Source organism: Hippocampus zosterae, chromosome 1 (assembly GCF_025434085.1).
Source record: "Hippocampus zosterae strain Florida chromosome 1, ASM2543408v3, whole genome shotgun sequence".
Lineage (NCBI taxonomy): Eukaryota > Metazoa > Chordata > Actinopteri > Syngnathiformes > Syngnathidae > Hippocampus > Hippocampus zosterae.
Genome location: NC_067451.1, coordinates 76,062 through 93,978, shown reverse-complemented (window position 1 = coordinate 93,978; position 17,917 = coordinate 76,062). Strand labels below are relative to the sequence as shown.

Here is a 17,917-nt window from a genome sequence, read left to right as displayed (position 1 = left end):
TTGAATGAAGACTGATTTCTTTCTTTTAACTATTTTATCTGTCAAATTATGACCGTATATGTTTTATGTTCAATAAACAACAACAAAACAAAACAGATGGATATGATAGGCAACGGCACTTGCCTATCATACTTCACAAATACACTTGCGACGGGGGGGCTGGGGGGGGGGTTAAAAAAAAAGCTCCCAAGTGGGCCATGTGGACAGTCTGTCACGAGCAAGACACAATACACAATATTCAGTCAATAACTCGACAACCCCCCCACCACCAAATTGAAATGAAATCCAAGCCGGAAAGTCGGCGTGTCTCCGTTCCAATTTGAACAAAAGCGTCACCGTCGGTGGGCAGCGTCAGTCGGTCAGTGTGCTTTGGTGTTTGTGTTTTTCTGTCCGGCCCGCAACTTCCAAGTCGGTCCAGAACGGTGGCGCGCCCGCGACACGCGGCCAAAAGATAAACGAGAATCCATCCGAAAGAAGATTGCGCCATATGCCTTCGGGTCCGGCGGACCGCAATGACATTGTCCCATCGCCCATCACCCCGCGCACAGCGCGTGACTCTCGTTTGGATTTGGACTCCAAAGCGGCGGTGGAGAAGCACAATGGAGCCTTTTCCAAGCGTGTATTCTGCTCGCATTCAGTCACGCTGGCGATGTTTGCCGTGCCCGCGGCGTAGCTCGCCGTCCTTTACATCGGAACGCTCCCTGCCGGAGACGCGCAAACATCGGAACGTGCTCGTTGAGAATCAGTTGAGGAGAAAGCAAAGTTAGGACGTCACAGCTCGTGTCTCGCCCTTCCGATGACATCCAAATGACGTGAATCCCTTTCGGCTTTTCCCCGAGGGCGCCATTGACCCCGACTCAGCTCCCGACCGAGCCCTCGACTCCAGGCCACGCCTGCGCACTCACTCACCAATTTGCAGCCCAAAACAATCCGCAAATCAGTCGCACGTGGTGCTTGCCTTGAGAGGAGTCATCCAATCAGACCTTCGCTTCACTTGCTTCATTTACATTTGGAAGATCCTCCAATAAATCAATCAAGTGTTTGTCTGGTGCACACACATTCCTTCTCTCTCGCTACCTCACACACACACACGGCCTGGTACAAGAGTAAACAAAAGGACAAAAGGGCGTCTGTGTTAGCATCAGCGCATCGCTGGCGCTCCGGCGACCGAGCACCACAAGCCGCTGACGGCCTCCGGACCCACGGGAGCCTTTCCGGGACCTTCCAAAACCTTTCGACTTTGTCCGGAGGGTTTGCAAGAGGTTCCCAGTCCCTTTCCAAGTCTGCCCCCAAGCTTCCGGCAGGACTTGACGCCTTCCGACCCTTCCGACATCCCTCAAAGTCTCACGCAGAGCGTCTCCAGGCGCGTCCGTCACGATGGAGGTCGGCCATCCGGAGCAGCGACTTCACTTCAGGTCCAAGGTAGGAAAGTTTGAAATGGAGCAAAGAAATGACCTCGCAAACCCAGCCAGACTTTTCGGCCTTGCGTCACGATGACGAGCGCGTCGCTCGACCTCCGCCTTTGCTTCCCGTTTGGGCTTTCGGAAACGTTCCGCTTCGCCTTCCTTTATGGATCGATTCATTTTTTAAAAATTTGGCCGGGGGTGGTCACCCAAGCCGACCAACCTGCCGCTTCTCACGATGCCGTCGAGTTGTTGCTTCCATTTCGGACAAAAGTCACTCGGAACTTAAATTGACTTCTCACATCTTTGACGAGGCTTTTTCTTGGATTTATCGATTTATTGATTATTTATGGATGAGAGCGTTTCCTTCTTGAAGGAAAAGGGCCACGAGCCGCAGCCTCGCGCTCACATTCGATGACAAGTCACCTCCAAATCCAGCCGCGTGCAACAAACTCGCCGTTCATCCGCGACGATGATGACGTCCTCCTCTACAATATAAGATAAGATAAGATATCCTTTATTCGTCCCACACTGGGGATATGTGGACTCGGACTAACACGCGTTACGTTTCGGACAAGCCCAATTAAGTTTGGATCCCAAAGTGTAGACACGGTCTCAAAAAAAGTTTGAATACAAAAAGCGCACCGACAAAGGGTAAGAAAAAAATGCAGGTCAAAGCGGACCAGGGCGGACAAATGATGAGTAACAAAAAGCGCTTGCCGAACGGCAAGGATAGAAACCGACAACGCAACGACAAACAATGTGACAAAGCCAAATGCCAAATCACAAAATGAAAACCATACTGACAAGATCAAATGGTAGCGAGAATATGGAAAAGCCATATGATAGACATATATATATGACTTTAGGGTCTATGAGCAAGGAAGCGGCAAGGCAAAGGCACCAACAGGTGCCAGCAGAAGAGTCCTTAAACACAGTCTCCTAATCATTGATTGGCAGCAAGTGCGCACCACAAGTCCGCTCATGCCACCTGCTGGCCAGACCGAAAACACAACCGTGACAGCATGACGACGTCACCCACAGCCCTTCCCGTGGTGACCTCCTCCTGCGTCCGCCAGTCAGTGGCAGAGAGAAGATCAGAGTCTTCTTCCTTTTTGTCGTTGCGATCGGAAACGATCGATTTTGAAGACGCAAAGGGCGGAACGATGCCCTCGCCCGGTCCGGCGGGCGTCTCGGTGCGCGCGAGGAGCCCCCCGGCGGCGGCGTCGAGTACTGCGTCGGCCGGCGCCCGAGCGGGCTTTGTTGTCGCGGGAGCGCGCATGCGCAGTGACGCCAACGGCCGCTGCGCCGACATCCCGCCAGGAAGTGAGGCGGCGAGCGATTTGCTGACGTTCGGACGACCGGGCGGGCAGCGACGGACGGCGGCCTTCGGCCCGGACTGCGCTCGCTCCCGCTTCCGGCTTGGACCTTTCACGCGGGCCGGTTAACGCTCCTCCGCCTGCCTGCCCGTCCGCCTGCCTGCCTAAAACCCCCGCCCCACCCCACCCCCGCCCCGGCCCACCCCCGGCCGTCGGCGCCGCTCGCTCGGAGCCCCGTCACGTCGCGCGGACGTCCACCCCCCCCCACACCGGGGATGAGATGGGATGCTGCGGGAGCGCGGAGGTGAGCGCGGCCCGGTTCGGCGCGGCGCCGTTCGCTTGCGCTCGCTCGGCTCCCGCGACGTCGAGCGAATCCGTTCCATAATCCAACAATCGCGCCGATGGCCGCTCGCTCTTCATCCGATTAGCCGCGCGCTCATTCGGCCTGCTAACCGTGCCCGTGTGCGCGCGCGCGTGCGTGTTGCAGAGGACAAAGAGGGAATGGAGACCACTGGAAGAGCGAAGCTGCACTGACCTGCCCTGGTGCCTGCTCTTCATCATCTTCTGCGTGGGCATGGTAACCTTCCTCCTCCGACTCGCCGCATCACTCCAAGCCGGAACAGGGGTGTCAAACGTGCGGGGCCGCAAGCGCCACGCGCCTTCCCCGTTGGCAAGAGCCGTGGCTAATTTGGCCCAGCGGAGGGCGCGGCCACACCCTTTTCCAAAGTTTGAAAAAAAAAGAAAAAAATCAGGTGTCAACGTCCTCGGGGGGTCCTCGGCCCCCCGAGGACGTTGACACCCCTGAGCCGGCGCACGTGGCAATTGTTGCGGTGTGGCGTGCCGTCCCTCAGGGCGGCGTGTGTGCCTTCACGGTGGCGTCGGGGGGCGCGGCCCGCCTGGTCTCGGGCTACGACAGCTACGGCAACACCTGCGGGCGGCGGAACCCCCCCCTGGACGGCGTCCGGCTCAGCGGCCTGGACCACACCGACAGGAAGTCAGCGCTCGCTCGCTCGCTCGCTCGCTCCGCGTCGGGCGCCGGCGTGGCCGCTCACGTGTCGCCGTCTTCTCTCAGGTTCGTCTTCTTCTTGGATCCTTGCGACATCGACATCGTCCGGCGGAAGATGAAGTCGGTGGCGCTGTGCGTGGCCCTGTGCCCTCCGCGCCTCCTTCACACCTACCACGACCTCATGACCTTTGCCACGCTGAACGGTGACCGCAGCCCGCGCGCGCGCGCCCAGCAAAAGCCGAGCGAAAGCCGACGAGCCGTGCGTCCTTTCAGGTTCCGAGCTGTGCTCGTACGAGCTGGCGGCCCACAAGTACCCCGGCCTGCCCGAGCGCTTCGCCAAGTGTCCCAAACTGCCGGTGGCGCCCAGCAAGCCGCTGCCGCTCTTCAATCGCTGCGCGCCGACCGACGTCTCGTGCTACTCCAAGTTCGCCGAGGCCGTGATGACCTTCGTGGGCGACGACTCCTTCCTGCACGGCGTCATCGCCGGCGTGGCGGCCAGCAAAGAGGTCATCGTGGGGCTTTGCCTCCTCGCGCTCGGTCAGTCGGCTCGCCCGCCCGCCGCGTCTTTGACCGGTCCCGAACGCCATCGCGCTCCGCCCCCAATTCGGGCCTCGTCGGCCGCGCCTCAGCCAAAAAAGCGGCTGGGAGGCGCTCAACACATCACGCCGTCTCTCTGTCTCTGTGTGCGCGGCAGTGTTGTCGATGGCGCTGACGGTGATCATTCGCTACATCTCGGCGGTCCTGGTGTGGATCCTCACCTCGGTGGCGCTGCTCGGCTCTCTAGGTGAGCTCCCCGGCCCTCGTTTTCTTGGCGCGGGCGTGACGGCGCTCCGCTTTCAGCCGCGACCGGCGTCCTGTGGTGGTTCTACGCCGAGCGGCGTCTCAGCCAGGACGGCGAGGACGGGCCGGGTTGGGACGAGGACCGCGCCATGTTGGTGTACGCCGTCGCCGCCTCCGTCTTCACGGTACGGAGCCGCCTCGGTTGTCGCTTTCCGCGTGCTGCAAAAACCGGGCCGGCCGTTGTCGCGGCTTCTGACCCAAAGATGCGCTAAAATGCCGGCGTGCCGCCGCAGCGCCTCGCCTAACTCGTTGTTTGCGTCACGTTGCGCGGTGGTGGCGGAGCCCAAAAAGCAGGTGGGAGGGAGGAGCGCGGTGAAGAAGTGGATGGAGAAAACCAAATCCCAAAACAAGTCGCAAAGCAAAATAGCAAGCCAAGCTAAAACAGAAGCAAAGAGCAACAATGAGCCGAGCAACCTTTGAAAGCACCCATGAGCTCATGAGCAACAGGTGTGCGGCTGCCCTACGGCGCCCCCTGTTGGTCATGAAAGGAACAAGGTGCCACGCAAAGACAAAGACGTTGCAGCGGCTGAGCTTTGACATTTGCTGTTTGATTTTGGTCGGGTCCAAGCCAATTTTCTCCAAAGGGATCCCTTTTTTGGTTTTCCACGCGAGCAGTCCAAAGTATTGACCCCAAAGACGCGGGCCCGCTGGGCTCCCGGGCTCCGGCGGACCAATACCAACGGCATCTCAGAAAGTGGGAAACGGAAGCCGCAAGCGTCGGCCGGCTTTTTCAACTCTTGCGGCGTCTTCTGAGAATTTTCTGCGCTCAGGCCGTCCTGCTGCTGCTGATGCTGTTCATGAGGAAGCGCGTGGCGCTGGCCATCGCCCTTTTCCACGTGGCGGGAAAAGTTTTCATCCATCTGCCGCTGCTGGCGCTGCAGCCCTTTGTCACCTTCCTGGCGCTGCTCCTCTTCTGGCTCTACTGGGTCCTGGTGCTGCTCTTCCTCGGAACCAGCGGTAAGTGGCGCCGACCCCCCACCCCCACCCCCGAGGCCGTTGGAAAAGCATCGGCCCGCTCCACCCTCGCAGGGGAGGCGGTGCTCGACGAGGAGGCGGGGCTGACCGAGTTCCGCCTGACGGGCCGCCTGGAGTACCTGACGTGGTTCCACGCGCTGGGCCTGCTGTGGATCACCGAGTTCATCCTGGCCTGCCAGCAGATGACGGTGGCGGGCGCCGTGGTCACCTACTACTTCACACGGTCAGTCGGCGCGGTCCCGGCACGCTCGCCGGTCCCACGCGCCTCCTCTTTGACGAGCACCATCCTCGCCCCCCCCGGCAGGGACAAGAAGCGGCTCCCGGCGTGGCCCGTCGCGCGCGCCGCCCTGCGCCTGCTGAGGTATCACGTGGGCACGGTGGCCAAAGGCTCCTTCATCATTACGCTGGTCAAGATCCCCCGACTGCTGCTCATCTACGTCCACGGGCAGCTCAAAGGGAAGGTAAAGCGCCGCCGGCAGGGGGGGGGCCGGCGGCAACGGCGGCCTCCGGTCGGCTCGGCTAACGCGCGCGCGCGCTTTGTGTTTCAGGAGAACGCCTGCGCCCGCTGCGCGCTCAAGTCGTGCATCTGCTGCTTGTGGTGTTTGGAAAAGTGCCTCAATTATCTCAACCAGGTGACTTGCTCCGCCATTTTGTCGTCGCGGCCGTCCGTCCCGAATGCCGAGCGCCTCCGCTTCTCACCTGGCGCGCGCGGGCCGGCAGAACGCGTACGCGGCCACGGCGGTCAACGGCACGAGCTTCTGCGCGTCGGCGCGAGACGCCTTCGTCCTGCTGCTGGAGAACGCCCTGCGAGCGGCCACCGTCAACGCCGTGGGGGACTTTGTGCTCTTCCTGGGGAAGGTGAGCGCCGGCGGGGGGGGGCGGGGCGTCCGGCCGCCGCGCAGCTGAGCCCCGCCTCCTCCCCCCTCCCCGTCCAGGTCCTGATCGTCACCACCACGGCCTTCGCCGGCGTGGTGCTGCTCAACGCGCGGCGCCATTACGCCGAGTGGCTGCTGCCGCTGGTGCTGGTGTGCGTGTTCGCCTTCCTGGTGGCGCACTGCTTCCTGTCCGTCTTCGAGATGGTGGTGGACGTGCTCTTCCTCTGCTTCGCCATCGACACCAAGTACAACGACGGCACGCCGGGAAAGGAGTTCTTCATGGACAAGGCTCTCATGGTGAGCGCCCCGAAATGAAAAAAAAAAAAAAGTGGCGCCGTCGTCAACGAACGCGGCTGGTGTCCCGGCAGGAGCTGGTGGAGCGCAGCCGGCGCTCGGAGCGGGCGGCCGGCCGGGGCCGCGGCCGAGTCAAGGAGGCGCCGTCGGAGGAGGGGGCGGAGATGAAACCCATGGTGAGTGCGGCGGGGGGGCCGGCGGGCGGGGCCGGCGCGGGCGCCTGCGCCGAGTGGGAGGAGCTGGAGGAGTTCCAGGTCTACTACCTCCTGGTGGCCGTCTTCCTGGACTGCACGCTGACGCCGCACGCCGACTTCCTGTTGTGCCTCAGCCACGACCTCTTCCTCTTCCTGTGCGTCTATTTGCCCGCTTCCGCGCTCTTCCTCCTCGGACGCCTGCTGGGCTCCGCCCCTCCCGCGCCCTGCGGCTCCGCCCACTAATCGCGCTCCGCCAACTGCGCCCGTGTGGAAAGCGCGCATGCTAACGGCTGCGTGCGAGCTACCTCATCGTTGTCATCATCAGGGGTTGGGGGGGTGGTATCCGATACCAGTTTTTTTTTTGTTCCCTCTTCCCTCCGCCACCGGTACAATCGATACAAACCATTTTGGCTGACTTTGTTTCTGACGCGCGGGCTGATTCCTGTTGCGTCAAAGCCAAACAAAAGCCGGCGCTCCCTTTTGCCTGAAGCATCAGTGGCTGGTATCAGAAAATCCGCCCCCCCCACCCCCCGTCCCTATTCATCATCATCATCATCATCAGTTTCTTTTGTGCTTTTCCATCACCGCATCCCCATCACGACGCCCGACGGTGAGCCGCATCGCCGCCGGCTGGCCCGCAATCGGCGGCGCTGCTGACCTTTAACCTTTTTAACCTTTTGCCTTTTCAGGCTCCCGGGACGAGTTTGGCTTGACGGACGGAAAAGGCGGCCGCCGGCACTGGAAAGAAAACAAATATTTTTTAGCAGCGTGTAACTTGTTTACTCTCTTTTCACTCCAGGAAAATGATATTTTAATAACAATAAGATAAGATAACAAGCACTTTATATGGAAGCACTGCTCCTTTGTTCTCCGTTTGATCTTTTCTTTATTTATTTTGGGGGGGGCGGTGAGACGGACTCATCTTCACTTCAAAGACGCTTTGGTGGGGGAGGGGGACACAAGACGCTTTGTAACCTTGACCTGGCTGAGGGCACTGAAGATGACGTCGTCGGGGGGGGGGGGGGGTTGGGGGGGGGGGGTCCGATTCCGATTGGTGGATCCCAACTCTGCTCTCCATGCAAACCTGATGAGCACGAGAAAATAAAATTAGTTCCAACCTCCAAGTGTTTTCGGCGCTCAACTGCGATATGACGCCCCCCCCCCCCCCAAACAAATGAGTCCACTCGTGATTGGACGTCAACATCGTTGAATACCTTGACAAGCGAGCAGCAAGTGCAGGAGAAAGTCGGCCTCACGGCACGCTCGGCGTCGCCGGCTGCGTTTTGGGCCGCGAAACGTCACTTCCGGTTGGAGCGGAGCGCAGGCGGCGTCCAAATCCACGCGGAGCGCTCGTCCCGACGAAGGCGTCCGAGGGCCCGGCCTGCGAATGGCCTTTCTTGGAAGTTTGGAAGAGCGACGTGCGACGCGGCCACCGAAGCCTTCCGACGGGACGTTTAGGAAACGTGACTGGAGCCGACGCTCGGCAACTTTTCTCTTCCTGGAGCCTTTTGGATCTTGATCCTTTCTTATGTACCGTTTGCTTGTTTTTTTGTAGAAAAATAGTCCAATAAAAAGCATCACTTATGGCTTGTCTTGCTCCAACTTTAATCACTGTAATATAATTGCCGCGGACGGAAATTCATCGGGGGGTGTTGGGGGGCGTGGGGGGCGGGAGAACAAATGTTACCCTTCCAATTCTTTGAAATAAATGACCCTGATGAAGTGATGGCTGCAAAATGGTTTGGTCAAACTGCTGTTGGGGGCTTCCGCCCTGCCCCTCCCGCGCAAAAGCCACTTTTCCTTTGAAAAGGCCACATTTTCACACTTCAACGGGCGCCCAGTCAACTCAGGATCAAGCGGGCAAACGGCAACGACGGACTTCAGCCCATTTCCTCGTCGTCCTCGCTGGCCGCGTTGTCCGTTTGGTCGTCGGGGCGTCGGCGGAGGCTTCGGCGCCACGAGGCGTCGGCGCCGAGCGCCGCAAAGGCCTCCTGCTGCTCCTCCAGCTCTCGCAGCTCTCCCCGCAGCCGTTCCAGGTGAAGCAGCCGCCGGTTCTTGAGCAGGCGGCCGGGGAAGGGGTTCATGTCGACAAAGGCCATTCCCGTCAACTTCCTGCACACACGCGCCATCGGAGCGACGCCACAACATCAAGTGAAAACGCGTCACCCGCGGCCGGACAACCGCGAAAGTCAAAACCCCGGCACGTCCCATTCCGTTCAAGGTCGCGCTCTCGCAAGCGCTTCGGGCGCTACCTGCCGTCCGTCACCGTCTTGGTGAAGAAGCCAAGATATTGGTAGATGTCCACGCCGTCGTGGATCTTCAGGATGTCGTCTTCTTTGTATTTGAAGAGAGCCAAAGCGTAGCGGAACATCACCTGAAGCGGCGAGATGACTTGTCAGTGCGCGCGGGTTCGATGACGGGTGCGTGCGCACGTACCTTGGTGCCCTCGTACAAAAAGGCGTCCCAGAGGGGCAGCAAGAGGTCGCTGGGAAGACTCTCCACAAAAACCACCAGGAACCAACCGAAGGTGACCACAGACACGTCGATTCCGTGAAGGTGGAAGTGCGCCGCCAGCCGAGGAAGCTTCTCCGGCAGGAAGTCCTTCAGAACGTGCTGGTCCACCTGTGGTCGGGCGACACCGATGGATGGATCAAGCGGCCGCCGGCGCCCGCTTTCCAGAGCGCGACGCTTGCGGACCTGCGCGGCCAGCAGGTTCCCGCGGTAGTAGTCCTCGGGCATGATGGCGTCCACTACGGCCACCAGGCACCAAAAGGCCTCCTCTTCGCTCTGGAGGACCACGAGAGCGATGGCCGCCAACCTGGGACACGGGTCACACCGCACGCTTTTTACTTGAGCCGCACGCTTTGTCCTCCCATCCTGGAAATGCAGTTTCCAAATCCGTGAAGAGATGATTGTTACATTTGGAAAGGGTTTGGACAACAAAGGGCTTTGCTTTGTTGCTCCGGCTCGCTCGTTTTCCGCGGACGGATTGAAATGCGGTTCGTTTTCCAGTCAAAGGTTTTGGGCAAGTCACTGAAAAGCCTTGCCGGTTTGGGACCTTACGAGCCGTCCGGCTTGATTATTATGACGCTTCAAAACAGAATCTGAGTCACGGAAGAGCTTCGGACATGCCGTGACTCAATCGGAATAAAAAACGGAAAGGCCGCTCCGGCACGTCGGCAGGGAGAGCCAAAGTCGACGAGAACGGAACGGGACGAGCCGTCCGACGCATCGATCCAAGAGGACAACGGTGGCCGGGAGCCGCACCCCTCGTCTTTGCGTGAAAAGGGATCGAGTATACCTGTTGAGACCCTGGCAGTAGCCGACGGAGGGATTGTGCCAGGAGAAGGCCAATAGGATGCGCTCCAGCTGCTGGTGGGCGAGGCTCCACGGTGAGGAGAAATTGCGGTTGCTGCTTAGGGTGCGGTGAAGGTCCAAGCGGATCTGTCTGGAGGCGGGATGGGCACACGCGCGGCTCTTGTCGCACAACTGGAGACACACCAGCGGGGCGTCAGTCACAGACAGAAGATCCCCCGACCGATCCCCAAGCAGCGCCTCGCGGGCCACCCCGAGGAGCTCGGTGACGCGTCGAGTCCAGTCCGATTCTTTGCGTCTCCTTTAAGCTTCATCACAAACAGTCAGTCTGCAAGGGTCGAAAGTGGGACGGGGCCATTGGGCGGCCAGAGCGGCCACCACGGCAGACGTGACGGTGACAGACGCCGGATCCGACACCGCTGCGACGCAATCCGTCGGCTAACTCCACGACACCCGACAGAACTGTGACGGACGGCTCGGTCGGGTGACGGGACGCGTTTGTTTGTCTCCGCCTCCGCTCAACCGTTGACACGTGACCTAAAACGGATCCGCTGTCTCCACGCGCCGCGACATTCGTCGGAACGGTCCATTCGCAGCTGCAAACGGCCCGCGGTCCGTAGGGCAGCAGTTGCGGGCAGCGGTTGCTAACAGCGGTTGGGACCAGTCTGTCGGGTGAGCCGCCATGAAAGCGACAGGTCAGTCATCCGCAGGACCTACCTGCCGGTATCGCTGCGGCTGGCGCTCTCTGGCGGCCCCGGTCCTGATCCGAACCAAGCAGCGCCAGACGCGCCGCCGGTACTCCGGAGGGACGCCGGCCCGCAGCAGGGCTTTCAGTTCCGGCGACGGGCAAAAGTCGTCGTCTGACCTGCCGGCAAGGTACTGGGCCCAGCGACTCGAGAGGTCGCACTCTTGACCGCCCTGCAACGAATGGGGGAAGTTTCGGAGAGGCCTTTCGTAGACCGGAGGCTCGTGTGCGGTCAGACCTGTCGCAGCAGGTTGTGCGAGCGGATCTCTAGCGCTTGGATCTTAGCCAGGAGCTTCACGTCTTCCACCTCGTATTCGGGAACGATCCGGAAGCCGTACTCGTCGTGAAGGCCGTTTGCGGCGGCCGTGTCGTTCTTCGCCTGCCCCTGCACAGCCTCCTCTACCATCTGCTGAATCCACCGCCGCTGCTCCGGATCCAGACTTGCATTCTCCTGCAGTTTGCTGAGGACTCCCAGGTAGCGACTCTCGGCCTGACAGCGCCACGCCTCCAGGTAGGCGCACTGTGGGAGACGCGGGGGGGGGGGTTTGGGGGATTACAACCGAGATTCGCCCCGAGACGCAAAAGACCACGACCCACCTTGACCATCAGACTTCGCTCCTGCTCCGAGCTCTTTCTCCACAGTTTGGTGAGCTGGAAGATCTCAGAGTTCAGAAACCGGTTCTGCGTCTTGTAGGCCTCAATGTCATCCTGAAGGAGACGCAAACCAGCGCGCCTTCATTAGCGAAAATGTCCCCGCTCTCTGGGGAACATTTTCCTCACCTTCAGGTCCTCCACGCACTGCTGCAGTTGTCTGAGTGAGTCTGGAGCACGAGCGGACGAGGTGGACCTCGCTGGCTCGGACACGCAGGCGGCCACGTGATCCGACAGCTTGATGATCACCTGAGCGGGCGCGAGACGGGGACCGGTCACAACCTCGTGAGCAATCTGAAAGGGGTTTGCCCCCTTAGGTTTAAAAAATAAAAAGCAGATCAAACCAACGACAGGAAGGAAAGTGAAGACGGGAAGTTGGACACGGGAAGCCGGAAAACAGGCACCGCCCGACACGGACTACCAGAGTGGTCCTCCTGTACGAGAAGCTGACCTCCCGCTTGGCTTGGTTCTTCTCGGTGAGCATCCTGACCTCGTCCCGCAGTTGCGCCATCCGCCGGTCGCTCCGGTCCAGATCGCGCTTGGCCTCCTCTGCCACCGCCTCCGCTCGCTCCGCCCGTCCGAGCAGGTCGGCCGCCTGGCGCTCGCGGTGCCGTAGCAGTTCCAGCCGCTCCCGTTCGCTCTCGGCCGCCACAAAGTCGGCGCACGTTCGCTTTTCCCGCTGGGCCGCCTCCAGGGTTTTGTGGAGTAGCCACACCAGCTCCTGCGGGGTGCGCAACACTCGTTTGGTGTGGCGAGTTTGCAGCGCACCGCTGTAAAACTGTTTTGGCATCCGCCCGCGCCGAACCGCAACCATGCGCCGATTCGCTGCCACGCGGACTTTCCTCTCGAGCGCCCGGATACGCTCGTTCCTCCGCCAAAAAAGCCTTTCCCGGTGATCCGAGGGGAGCGAACGAGGGAATGAGTCACGATTCCCTCATTCCCTCCTCTCGAATCACTCGTCATCATTCAACAGCAACGTCCATCGATGATGACCTCGGTCCAGTTATTTCTCTGAGCGCTGCGGCCATTTTCTTTGGTGGCCTGAGGGGTGCCGGCAATTTTTGCCCGTGCGCGCCCGCGAGTGGGAGTGTCCTGACCTTCTGGGCTTTGACCTCCTCCGTCAGCATCTCCTTGTCCCGCTGGAGGCGGGACGCGGCCTCGGAGGACATGGCCGCCGGACTGCCGGAGGAGCTCCTATTCTTCTTCCCCCGCGCAGCGTCCAGCAGCGCTCCGGCGGGAGGCGTCACCGCGGAAGCTGAAAGAAAGGTTGGCCAATGGCTGAAGACCTTCTCGACTGAGATGAGAACTAATGCGGAGGACGAGAACACGTCAGCTGAGGACCGGCGGCCCGGCACGCGCTCGGCACCGTGTCCGAGAAACCGGAACCGCGGTGCAGGCGCAACGTTCGGTACCGGTGTCGTCGGCGGTGGCCTCCGCTTGGCGGACTCCGGCCGGACCTTGCGCGGAGAAGACGCTTTGCGCCCACTCTTGAGACGACCTCTTGCGAAGACTGTGGACCGCGTTCCTGTCACGGGACATAGAGAGTTGCTGGGAAAGGCGCTCCTCGTTTGTCTCCGAGGCAAAACGGGCTCACTGGATTTGGATGAAAGGATGTTTGATGGACACGTCGGCGAGCGGCGTCCCGCGAGGTGCCTCATTGGCGGCCTCCTGCCCCACCAGCCCCACGGGACTCCTCAACAGCGGCAGGAAGTTCTCTGCGGCCAGAGCACAAGCAGCGCGATTGCTCCCTTGGACTTTCATGCCAGTCAACAGGGGGTGCCGCTAACGCTCTTCAGCCTCCCTCCATCCCTCCATCCATGCGTATTCTCGACTTGACCACTATCAATCCCAGCTGGCCATGGCCGAAATGCAGGGCACGCCCGCGGCTGCTCGCAAACCGAGGGATCGTCAGCAGTCGATGGCAAATACAGTACGGGCACATGTGCATTCGTGTTTCTGGAATGCCGCAGCAAACCGCAGAACCCCGATAAAAGCCAGGCAAGCAGGGAGAGAACACAAAGACCAAATCCAAACGTTCTTTAAACGGGCGGTGACATTCAGAAATCAGACATCTGTCAGACAGGATGGCGAACCTCGTCTACGCTTGCACAAGTTACGACAGGAGCAGAATTCCTGATGAACGAGTCAGGTGATGCAAGGGCATGACACGCCAACGTACGCATACACATTCAAGTCAACTCAACTGCATTTCGAGAGCGCTTTAAAACAACCGCCGCTGTATGCACGGAGCAATAAAACAATCCATACATGACAAGGACAGTGGAAACACAAAAACGGTCAAGCTCAAATCAAGTCCCATGCGGAGTCAAGAGCCAAAGAACAAAAAATGGGCTTCAGGACAAGTTTTAAGGATGGGCAGCGAAGGGGCTGGCCGAACGTGCAGCGGGAGATCATTCCAAAGAGAGGGAAAGGCTCGATCCCCTCCGAGTCTCCGCTTAGTTCCCCCTACCTCTAATGGTGTCCGCAGAACCGAGGCACCGGGCAGGGGCAGATGAGCCCAGGGGATCTCCAAAAGAACCAGTGAAGGGATGCCAGAGTAGGGGTGCGCTCCCTCGTACGAGTACCGGTCAAGAGGCGAGCGGCAGCATTCTGGACCAACTGGAGGCGTTTCGTGGAGGATTGGCTATCTCCCAACTAAAGTGCGTGACGGCAATCCAGCCGGAATGTGACTAAGGCACGACTGACCGTATCTCCAAGTGCTCGTAAAAAAAAATAAATAAAAAGGAAAGGCTTGACGTGAGCCAGCTGCCTCAGATGAAAGAAGCTGGATTTGACAACGGCACCAATTTGCAGCTCCAATTTCAAGCCGCTGTCTAGTTTCAGACCCAAGTTCGACGCTGCTAAGGCGATAAGGAGCCAGGTGGCCTAAGTCCGCAGCATGGGATGCACAACCGCCCACTGGGACCAAACACCATCACTGTTTTTCTTTTCAATGAAATTCAAGAAATTCTGTGCCAACCGGGTCTCGTTTTCCTCGAGACAGGACAAAAGTGGCCTCCGTGAAAAAGCGTCTTTTTTGCGCAGCGGGACATAGATCCGATAGTCATCCGCATCATAGTGGAAGGAAATATCGTGTTTCCTTTCGATGGAACCCAAGGGGAGCAGATAGGATGAAAACAGCAGAGGCCCCAAAATTGAACCCTGGGGAACAAAGATCGATCCGTGCAAAGTATGGTGCTCAAGTAGCGATTTAACTAGATGCCGATAAATATATAACTGTAACTTCTAGCAGGGAGAGGGGTCTGATCGGGTTCCAGGTCGGGACGCGTTTAATTCTGCTCCTGATGTCATTGAAGGCTCACTCATCAGGAAGAGCTCAGCAGCAACAACAGGAAGCACCGGAAAAAGTCACTTCCTGCTTCCTCCCACCTCGCCTTGCTGCTCAACATTCCTTTTCCACACCGGCTGACCTTCACTGCTGCTCACAACGCCACAAACAGCGGAAAGCAAGGAGGTCACCGTTATCGCGGCTGACATGTTCAGGTCGACGGGCTGGTTTGACGGCTCACGTGACCTGAAGACATGGCTGACAAGTCATGCTCTGAGAGCCCACTCCCAGACCAGTTAAAACCAATTCAGACCAGAGACAACTCAATCAGATAGGCAAGCTGGAACGTATTCGGACAATTGCACTTTATTGTATATCAGACCAATTCCAAAAGATTTGGGTCATTTAAACCAGTGTCAGACCAAAAAAAACCCCAAAAAGATTCAGTTCAGTGAAATGCATATCGGGCCAGTTAAAACCCATATCGGAGAAGAAGTAAACGGATTCAGACCAAAAAAAAAGAAAGAAAAGACTGAGTCCAGTGAAACCAGGATTTGGGCCAGTGAAAAAGGGACCAGAGCAGCCGGAACAGATTAAGAGGAGGTGAAGCAACACGCTACAGACGCACCTGTGATATTGCCCATGGCATCGGGGCAGGCGCTCGTCTGATGGCTCCGTCGGTGATGCCAGCGATTGAGCTGCAGCTGCTGCAGCCAATAAAGCATCAGATCCTGAGTCACCGCCTAGAGAGGACGGAGCAGAACACGGCTTTATAGCAGGGGGGGCGGCATGTATGCATCAGGTCTGTGTTCTCTCAAAGTTGTACTTTAAGGGTGTAGGTACGCTCGGGCGTCTCGATGTGGAAGGTGCCCATCTCGGCCTTGAGAGGATAGGTGAAGGTGGCGGAGCCGAGGTCCACCCGTCCCAGCGGAGTCACATCCTGCGGGGTGCGGTAGTAGAACATCTGGTTCTGCTTCTCCTCGTAGACGAACCAGCGCCGCTTCCAGGCCCGCAGAGGGCCGCCCTGCTTCAGCAGGTAGCCGCAAAGTTTGGGCTCGCCGGAACGACCCGGAAAGTTGGGAGTGTCCTGGCTGTCCCAGTGAACAGGAAGAGGAGTCTGATAGGGATGCGGCTGAGCGGGTGGAGGAGTGTGACGGGGCACCAGGTGAGAAGGGGCCGGAGACTGGATGGGGTACAGTTCACCCGAGCGACCCGCAAAGTTGGGGGCATCTTGGGGGTCCGAGTGAACAGGAAGAGGAGTCCGATAGGAGTCCAGGTGAGCAGGTGGAGGGGCCTGACGGGTGTCAAGGTGAGCAGGTGGAGGAGTCTGACGGGGGACCAGGTGAGAAGGGGCAGGAGACTGGATGGGGTACCGCTGAGTAGGGGTAGAAGTGAGACAGGGATCCAGATGAGCAGTAGAAGGAGCCTGATGGGGGTCAAGGTGAGCGGGTGGAGCAGCTTGATGGAGGTCCAGGCGAGCAAGAGTCACAGTCTGATTGGGGTTCGGGTGAGCAGGGGGGGTAATCTGATGGAGGGCCAATTGAGCAGTAAGAGGAGGCTGATGGGTGTCCAGGTTAGCTGGTGGGGGAACCTGATGTGGCTCAAGGTGAGCAGGTGGAGGAGTTTGATGGGGCTCCGGGTGAACAGGGGGAGGACACCGAAGGGGCTCACAATGAGCAGGGGTAGGAGTGGGATGGGGATCCAGGTGAGCAATAAGAGGAGCCTGATGGGAGTCGGGGTGAGCGGGCGGAAGGGGTTGATGGGAGTCCGGGTCTGCATGAGTAAGGATCTGATTGGGGTCCAGACGAACAGGGGCGGTAGTCTGATGGCAGACCGGCCCGGCAGTGAGAGTAGCCTGATGGGGGTCCAAGTGAGCCGGTGGAGGTGCCTGACGGCGGTTTTGGTGAGCAGAGAGCTGGCGGTCCAGGTGAGTTTTGAGAGGAGTCGTATGAAGACTCGGGTGAGCGGACGGAGTCTCGCAGGGGCCTGTGATAACATGAGCTTTAAGGAAGTCCAAGTGAGCGGCAGGGATACGAGTCTGATGAGGATCAAGGCAAGCAGAGGTAGAAGTAGGATGGGGGTCCGGCTTAGTAGGAGTAGGAGTCTGAGGAGGGTCCAACTGAGCAAGAAGAGGAGCCGGACGGGCGTCCTGGCGCACAGGAAGAGGACTAGGATGGGAGTCAAGTTGAGCGGGAAGTTGGGGTCCAAGGTGAGCAGGAGTCTGATGGGGGTCAAGGTGAGCCAAGGTTGAAGTCTGAAGGGGATCCATGTCAGCGGGAAGAGGACCTGGACCCTCACAAACAAACAAAGAACACGCACATCGCCGTCAACGGGGGACTCGGACCCGTGGCGACCACGTGTTTGTATTCGCGTGTAAGCTTATGGACTATTATCGATGATTATCATTTAATCATTTGATGTGTGGGCATCGTATTCCTTCATGTTAAGATGACCTAAATCAACGCTCTGTTGTTGAATAGTTGCCTCAACGCGTGGCCCCGACACACCCGCTGACCGGATCGCGCTTGATTGACAGCTGCGGCAAACTCACCGGGAAGTCGACGGGACTTGTGCCCTCCTTGCTTCCCGCGGTGGACCTGTGGCCCCGGACTTCCCCTTGAGACCTGCTTCTTCTCCCCCTTTCTGGCTCCGCTCCGCTTCTCGAGTGACTCACATTTTCTCGCGGTGGACTCTGGTCATGCCGACTATATTTTGTTTTCCTGGCGTCTGGTCTTGTCACGCCCACGACACTCGGCCTGCCACTTCCGCGGTAGACTATCAAAATAATTGCCCACCTTACCTTGTCATTTCACAAAATGTAAAAGGATTGCTACGCGACACGAACAATATTCGAACAATTATTTGGAGTGCAAACCAACAAGCACTATCGCGTAACTTGAAAAGTTGTTTTTAAAAGCGCTTGTACTGAAGAGACTGCGCCTCCAGGTGGCAGCACATGCACGCGCAAAGGGCCTCAGGTCCACAGTGCTGATTGATTGAGAAGGTCTAAA

At 58.9% G+C, this 17,917-nt stretch overlaps 2 protein-coding genes across 5 annotated transcripts; one reads left to right on the top strand and one right to left on the bottom strand.

Annotated features, from left to right (window-relative positions):
- The first annotated feature begins 1,145 nt into the window (after positions 1–1,145).
- On the top strand, positions 1,146–7,751 carry slc44a1b (solute carrier family 44 member 1b). Of its 2 annotated transcripts, none has more exons than XM_052079761.1 (15): positions 1,146–1,422; positions 3,210–3,299; positions 3,574–3,716; positions 3,795–3,931; positions 4,002–4,265; positions 4,423–4,512; positions 4,569–4,693; positions 5,339–5,525; positions 5,598–5,766; positions 5,848–6,004; positions 6,092–6,175; positions 6,264–6,401; positions 6,479–6,715; positions 6,787–6,888; positions 7,596–7,751. In XM_052079761.1, the coding sequence occupies exons 1-15, from the start codon at positions 1,378–1,380 to the stop codon at positions 7,617–7,619; spliced, it is 1,992 nt and encodes a 663-aa protein (XP_051935721.1). In that variant the 5' UTR covers positions 1,146–1,377; the 3' UTR covers positions 7,620–7,751. The 2 variants fall into 2 exon arrangements, with proteins under 2 accessions (XP_051935721.1, XP_051935732.1); XM_052079772.1 differs by lacking the exon at positions 1,146–1,422 and adding an exon at positions 2,447–3,026.
- Positions 7,752–7,778: 27 nt separating this feature from the next.
- Positions 7,779–17,668, bottom strand: tbc1d2 (TBC1 domain family, member 2). Of its 3 annotated transcripts, XM_052079750.1 has the most exons (16): positions 17,458–17,666; positions 15,733–17,192; positions 15,535–15,649; positions 13,212–13,332; positions 13,030–13,142; positions 12,715–12,923; positions 12,069–12,338; positions 11,747–11,866; positions 11,564–11,674; positions 11,205–11,486; positions 10,939–11,139; positions 10,208–10,395; positions 9,604–9,724; positions 9,343–9,528; positions 9,159–9,280; positions 7,779–9,018 (listed from the first exon to the last, which is right to left on the bottom strand). In XM_052079750.1, the coding sequence occupies exons 2-16, from the start codon at positions 17,173–17,175 to the stop codon at positions 8,787–8,789; spliced, it is 3,834 nt and encodes a 1,277-aa protein (XP_051935710.1). In that variant the 5' UTR covers positions 17,176–17,192; positions 17,458–17,666; the 3' UTR covers positions 7,779–8,786. The 3 variants fall into 3 exon arrangements, with proteins under 3 accessions (XP_051935710.1, XP_051935701.1, XP_051935691.1); XM_052079741.1 differs by having other exon boundaries at positions 9,343–9,724; positions 12,715–12,872; positions 17,458–17,668; XM_052079731.1 differs by lacking the exon at positions 17,458–17,666 and having other exon boundaries at positions 9,343–9,724; positions 15,733–17,215.
- Positions 17,669–17,917: the final 249 nt, after the last annotated feature.